The 7,754-nt window shown below is 44.4% G+C and overlaps 1 protein-coding gene across 2 annotated transcripts in view; it reads left to right on the plus strand.

The window, feature by feature from the left end:
• cwf19l1 (CWF19 like cell cycle control factor 1) overlaps positions 1-7,485 on the plus strand; it is a 134,439-nt gene extending 126,954 nt beyond the window's left edge. For both annotated transcript variants that reach the window (XM_028808162.2, XM_051920441.1), the window contains one exon: positions 7,025-7,485. In XM_028808162.2, the coding sequence (XP_028663995.1) occupies positions 7,025-7,169 (145 nt within the window). In that variant the 3' untranslated portion in view covers positions 7,170-7,485. The remainder of the gene's footprint in view (positions 1-7,024) is intronic.
• The last annotated feature ends 269 nt before the right edge of the window (positions 7,486-7,754 follow it).

Raw genomic sequence — 7,754 nt, forward strand, 5'->3', positions numbered from 1 at the left:
GTAAACTGTTTTATCGTTAATAAATTATATTGTGGCTGCTTTAATGATGACCAATTTTATCAAATGACTAATTGGCCATAAAGCACCACACAAATTAAGAAGGAGCCGAGTCTGTGAAGCTGTGAAGTTATGCCGAGTCAAAAATACTTCATATCCTTGCTCCAACAAAATGTATTGTCATTAGTTTAAGTCTGATTTGGTGGAATCTTCCATTTCAGCTGATGAGAATTGTTTTTCTGAGGGACATATAGTATCCCAGTGATGACAATTTCTTCTTAAAACAAAATAAAATGTCTTATAAACTTGAAATTTGAGCTTTCATTCATGCATGCATAGTACAAAGCAAAATGCCTATATGGTTTTGTTAACAGAATGATTAAACTTCTGGTTTGATCAAGGTTGTATGGAGTTGCCACAAGTAACAGATTTTAATGTAAGAAAATAAATTGTTCTCTTTATTCCAATCACACATTAATCTACATAATACTGTATATTTAATGTAAACATTATTGACATGCAAGACACAAAGCAGAAGAAACATTCAGATCTGGGGAAGACACATCCTTCTATTTTGAATAATTATAACTTGACCCCTCTCAGAATCGTATACTGTGTAAAGAATTTCTCTTTTAAAGAGTGACTACAAATCTGAGAAAAGTTGGTGAACGTTTGGGCTATTCTATTCTTTTTGAGATCTTATATTCTTTATAAGTGCTATGACAAATAAAATTTATATACAGTATACATTCCATATGTATGTATGGATGACTTTTTTTTATTTATTTATTTATATATATATATATATATATAATATACACACTGTGCATGTGTTTTTGTTAAAAATATTTATTTCTTGATAAGGGCTTTGTTTTTCTTTGCATGAACTTGTTTCACTTAAAAGTCAGATGTTTCACATTTTTTCAGTGCAAGATGGCAGTTCTTCAGCAAACACTGATTTTTTTTCTAACCCTTAATTTTTGCAAGGGGTGCTAATAGTGGAGGGCACTGTGTATTTTATATATATATACAGTGAATCTGGAAAGTATTCACAGCGCATCACTTTTTCCACATTTTGTTTTGTTACAGCCTTATTCCAAAATGGATTAAATTCATTTTTATCCTCAGAATTCTACACACAACACCCCATAATGACAACTTGAAAAAAGTTTACTTGAGATTTTTGCAAATTTATTAAAAATAAAAAAATTGAAAGCACATGTACATAAGTATTCACAGCCTTTGCCATGAAGCTCAAAATTGAGCTCAGGTGCATCCTGTTTCCCCTGATCATCTTTGAGATGTTTCTGCAGCTTAATTGGAGTCCACCTGTGGTAAATTCAGTTGATTGGACATGATTTGGAAAAGCACACACCTGTCTATATAAGGTCCCACAGTTGACAGTTCATGTCAGAGCACAAACCAAGCATGAAGTCAAAGGAATTGTCTGTAGACCTCCGAGACAGGATTGTCTCGAGGCACCAATGTGGGGAATGTTACAGAAAAATCTCTGCTGCTTTGAAGGTCCCAATGAACACAGTGGCCTCCATCATCCGTAAGTGGAAGAAGTTCGAAACCACCAGGACTCTTCCTAGAGCTGGCCAGCCATCTGAACTGAGCAATCGGGGAAGAAGGGCCTTAGGGAGGTGACCAAGAACCCCGATGGTCACTCTGTCAGAGGTTCTCTGTGGAGAGAGGAGAACCTTCCAGAAGGACAACCATCTCTGCAGCAATCCACCAATCAGGCCTGTATGGTAGAGTGGCCAGACGGAAGCCACTCCTTAGTAAAAGGCACATGGCAGCCTGCCTGGAGTTTGCCAAAAGGCACCTGAAGGACTCTCAGACCATGAGAAAGAAAATTCTCTGGTCTGATGAGGCAAACATTGAACTCTTTGGTGTGAATGCCAGGCGTCACATTTCGGGGAAACCAGGCACCGCTCATCACCAGGCCAATACCATCCCTACAGTGAAGCATGGTGGTGGCAGCATCATGCTGTGGGGATATTTTTCAGCGGCATGGACTGGGAGACTAATCAGGATAAAGGGAAAGATGACTGCAGCAATGTACAGAGACATCCTGGATGAAAATCTTTCAGCAGGACAACGAACCTAAGCACACAGCCAAGATATCAAAGGAGTGGCTTCAGGACAACTCTGTGGCCCAGATTTGAATCCGATTGAACATCTCTGGAGAGATCTTAAAATGGCTGTGCACTGACCCTTCCCATCCAACCTGATGGAGCTTGAGAGGTGCTGCAAAGTGGAATGGGCGAAACTGGCCAAGGATAGGTGTGCCAAGCTTATGGCATCATATTCAAAAAGACTTGAGGCTGTAATTGCGGCCAAAGGTGCATCGACAAAGTATTGAGCAAAGGCTGTGAATACTGATGTACATGTGATTTCTCACTTTTTTTTATTTTTAATAAATTTGCAAAAACCTCAAGTAAACTTTTTTCACGTTTTCATTATGGGGTGTTGTGTGTAGAATTCTGAGGAAAAAAATGAATTTAATCCATTTTGGAAAAAGGCTGTAACATAACAAAATGTGGAAAAAGTGATGCGCTGTGAATACTTTCCGGATGCACTGTGTGTGTGTGTGTGTGTGTGTGTGTGTATATATGTATGTATGTATGTATATATATATATATCCATCCATCCATCCATTTTCTTCGGCTTTTCCGAGGTCGGGTCGCGGGGGCAGCAGCTTGAGCAGAGATGCCCAGACTTCCCTCTCTCCGGCCACTTCTTCTAGCACTTCCGGGAGAATCCCAAGGCGTTCCCAGGCCAGCCAGGAGACATAGTCCCTCCAGCGTGTCCTGGGTCTTACCCGGGGCCTCCTCCCGGTTGGACGTGCCCGGAACACCTCACCAGGGAGGCGTCCAGGAGGCATCCTAATCAGATGCCCGAGCCACCTCATCTGACTCCTCTCGATGCGGAGGAGCAGCGGCTCTGCTCTGAGCCCCTCCCGGATGACTGAGCTTCTCACCCTGTTTTTAAGGGAGAGCCCAGACACCCTGCGGAGGAAACTCATTTCAGTTGCTTGTATTCGCGATCTCGTTCTTTCGGTCACTACCCATAGCTCATGACCATAGGTGAGGGTAGGAACATAGATCAACTGGTAAATTGAGAGCTTTGCCTTACTGCTCAGCTCCTTTTTCACCACAACAGACCGATGCAGAGCCCGCATCACTGCGGACGCCGCACCGATCCGCCTGTCGATCTCATGCCCCATTCTTCCCTCACTCGTGAACAAGACCCCGAGATACTTGAACTCCTCCACTTGAGGCAGGATCTCGCTCCCAACCCTGAGAAGGCACTCCACCCTTTTCCGGCTGAGGACCACGGTCTCGGATTTGGAGGTGCTGATTCCCATCCCAGCCGCTTCACACACATGAAGCAAACAGGACAACATCATCTGCAAAAAGCAGTGACCCAATCCTGAGTCCACCAAACCGGACCCCCTCAACACCCTGGCTGCGCCTAGAAATTCTGTCCATAAAAGTTATGAACAGAATCGGTGACAAAGGGCAGCCCTGGCGGAGTCCAACTGTCACTGGAAACGGGTTCGACTTACTGCCGGCAATGCAGACCAAGCTCTGACACTGGTTCTACAGGGACCGAACAGCCCTTATCAGGGGGTTCGGTACCCCATACTCCCGGAGCACCCCCCACAGGATTCCCGAGGGACACGGTCGAACGCCTTTTCCAAGTCCACAAAACACATGTAGACTGGTTGGGCGAACTCCCATGCACCCTCCAGGACTCTGCTAAGGATGTAGAGCTGGTCCACTGTTCCGCGACCAGGACGAAAACCACACTGTTCCTCCTGAATCCGAGGTTCGACTATCCGACGGATCCTCCTCTCCAGGACCCCCGAATAGACTTTTCCAGGGAGGCTGAGGAGTGTGATCCCTCTGTAGTTGGAACACACCCTCCGGTCCCCATTCTTAAAGAGGGGAACCACCACCCCGGTCTGCCAATCCAGAGGCACTGTCCCTGATGTCCATGCAATGTTGCAGAGACGTGTCAACCATGACAGCCCTACAACATCCAGAGCCTTGAGGAACTCCAGGCGTATCTCATCCACCCCCGGGGCCCTGCCACCAAGGAGTTTTTGACCACCTTGGTGACCTCAGTCCCAGAGATGGGGGAGCCCACCTCTGAGTCCCCAGGCTCTGCTTCCTCATTGGAAGGCATGTTAGTGGGATTGAGGAGGTCTTCGAAGTACTCCCCCCACCGACCCACAACATCCCGAGTCGAGGTCAGCCGCGCACCATATACAGTGTTGACACTGCACTGCTTCACCCTCCTGAGACGCCGGACTGTGGACAAGAATCTCCTAGAAACTGTCCGAAAGTCATTCTCCATGGCCTCCCCAAACTCCTCCCATGCCCGAGTTTTTGCCTCAGCAACCACCGAAGCCACATTCCGCTTGGCCTGCCGGTACCTATTAGCTGCCTCCAGAGTCCCACAGGACAAAAGGGACCGGTAGGAGTCCTTCTTCAGCTTGACAGCATCCCTCACCGCCGGTGTCCACCAACGAGTTCGGGGATTGCCGCCACGACAGGCACCGACCACCTTACGGCCACAGCTCCGGTCAACCGCCTCAACAATAGAGGCGCGGAACATGGCCCATTCGGACTCAATGTCCCCCACCTCCCTCGGGACGTGGTCGAAGTTCTGCTGGAGGTGGGAGTTGAAGCTTCTTCCGACAGGGGGCTCTGCCAGACGTTCCCAGCAGACCCTCGCAACACGTTTGGGTTTACCACGCCTGACCGGCATCCTCCCCCACCATCGAAGCCAACTCACCACCAGGTGGTGATCAGTTGAAAGCTCCGCCCCTCTCTTCACCCGAGTGTCCAAGACATGTGGCCGCAAGTCCGACGACACGACCACAAAGTCGATCATCGAACTGAGGCCTAGGGTGTCCTGGTGCCAAGTGCACATATGAACACCCTTATGCTTGAACATGGTGTTCGTTATGGACAATCCGTGACGAGCACAGAAGTCCAATAACAAAACACCACTCGGGTTCAGATCGGGGGGGCCATTCCTCCCAATCACACCCTTCCAGGTCTCACTGTCATTGCCCACGTGAGCATTGAAGTCCCCCAGCAGTACAAGGGAGTCCCCAGAAGGTATGCCCTCTAGCACCCCCTCCAGGGACTCCAAAAAGGGTGGGTACTCCGAATTGCTGTTCAGTGCATACGCACAAACAACAGTTAGGACCCGTCCCCCCACCCAAAGGCGGAGGGAGGCTACCCTCTTGTCCACCGGGGTAAACCCCAATGTACAGGCTCCAAGTCGGGGGGCAATAAGTATGCCCCACACCTGCTCGGAGCCTCTCACCGGGGGCAACTCCAGAGTAGTAGAGAGTCCAGCCCCTCTCAAGGAGATTGGTTCCAGAGTCCAAGCTGTGCGTCGAGGTGAGCCCAACTATATCTAGCCGGAACCTCTCAACTTCGTGCACTAGCTCAGGTTCCTTCCCCTTCAGAGAGGTTACATTCCACGTCCCAAGACCCAGCTTCTGTAGCCGAGGATCGGACTGCCAAGGTCCCCGCCTTCGGCCACCACCCAACTCACACTGCACCCGACCTCCTTGGCCCCTCCCATAGATGGTGAGCCCATGGGAAGGGGGACCCACGTTGCCTCTTCGGGCTCTGCCATCGAGCCCCACCTCCAGGCCTGGCTCCAGAGGGGGGCCCCGGTGACCTCTGTCCGGGCGAGGGAAAACGCCGTCCAAATTTTTTGTTCATCATAGAATATATATATAATATATATATATATATATAATATGAGAGAGAGCGATTGAGTGAGATGTCAAATCCCATTATAGTGAATACAGAAGTTACCTGCCTGGACAAACATTCATACAATATCATGTTTTAACGGATTTCATTTTAACAAAATGTAGATTTCAGTATAACAAACATGTTTTCGACCAGAAATGGCCACCAAAGATGATAATGTGATGCAAAAAATATTTTATGCTGTGCCTACACATTTGCTGGGTCTCGGGAGCCCTGCAGCAGGCTGTCTTTTATGTTAAAACTAAAACAATCTTTTGGGAAATTTACGGCTTCAGGCAATCTCGATGACAGTGTAGGTTTGACATTATACAGGTCTATTTTTATTCTTTTTCCATACCTGTAATTATATTATAAAAAAAAAAAGGTTACATGTAACGTCATTTTAAAATAAAATATTTTTGCAGTTTTAGAAGCACTGTTTTTTATATAGGTATTTTCAAGCTTGTGTCACAAGACAGGAAGGAGTGTCCAGGTTTCCAAAGATTTGAAGAACACCAGTGGCTCAGAATCACTGCTGCAGCAAACTAGGAAAGTGAGAGGAAGATTTAGATTAAACTCGGGTGTTAAATGTTCTAAATATTGTGTAACAAGCATGTTATCCTGCAAGCCTGATCCTGCAGAGAACGACCAATTTCTTTTCCCTTGATTTATTGTTTACCAGATGCTGCAGAGCAGTCCTTGCACCACTACTGTTAAAGATGGTGAATCCCCTTTCATAATAGTATACATATTTTCCCAATAGTCCCAATTATAATGAAATTTTCATCAAAACAACATTCTTATGGTCCCATGAATTTCATTACAACAGGATTCCACCTGTGTATCTGAACAATTGTAATTCTGAAGTGAGACGATGTTGTAAATTTCTGAATAGTGAAATTATGTTCTGGTTGGTATTTTTATTTCATAGCACTGAAATCCCAAATGAGCTTTAAAAAAAATTAAGAACAAGGCAGTATGTTCACCTGACTTTGTCAGATTTGTGATGACCTAGGACTGGGCCATTTCTTGAATGCTTTTGAGATGTTATTAGATTTTCTCCATTTTTTTTTTATTTTTTTTTTTTTCCAGCAATTTTTTGGGAAGGTTTTATTTAACAGAATTTACCTTGAAGGATTGGTAATATTTATTAAAAAGTAAATGTATAAACAGAATATTTATAGTGGGTCTCCATCATACTATAAATCTGATTAATTTTTCTCATCTTTCCTTTAAAGAGAGGTTCTTGCAAGTGAATCTATTCTTAATATACCTTGTCACACTGACTGGAGAGAGTGTAGGTATACAAGAGAAGAAGAAGAAACATTGGTCAGGAATTTCAGAGACTCTTTTAAACCATATGACTTCACTCTGCTGAAATGATGCTAGAGAGTGAACAGCTATGCAGCCATCTTTTCAATTGATCTGAACTTGTTTCAACTTTGTACAAACTAGCTAATAATCGTCTGCATGATGCTGTTATTAGTGGAATACTATACATTGTATATGAAGCTTTTTCGATCTTGATTGGTGTAGGCCTGTAATGTTCATATTGTGTCTCTTACTGCCTATTGTTATGCAATAGCCATTGTGTAAAAGTATGGTTCTTTAATTGTAGATATAAGCGAATGTTTATATGTATATATTTTAAAAAAACTTTTTGTAATTTTTCCAATACATTTGTTCCTGTTTTTCAGCATTTACTACATTGTTGTAGTGTATATATTTTAATAAAAAAAATATAGAGTCCTGTTCTTGTTTATTAGCACAGTGACTAAACTTTATTAGCACAGTGACTGCAAAAATAGTTCAAAGTGTTGTGCCTGTTTAAATACATTACATATACATCCGTGTAATGCGTAGGTACTATTCATCCACATCCCCAGAAACCTACAACAATTTTCAGTATTACAGCAAATTTAAATTTGATTTCTTTGGATGTTTAACAAAACATGCTCAACATTTTGA

The sequence above is a fragment of the Erpetoichthys calabaricus genome, chromosome 1, assembly GCF_900747795.2.
Source record: "Erpetoichthys calabaricus chromosome 1, fErpCal1.3, whole genome shotgun sequence".
Lineage (NCBI taxonomy): Eukaryota > Metazoa > Chordata > Cladistia > Polypteriformes > Polypteridae > Erpetoichthys > Erpetoichthys calabaricus.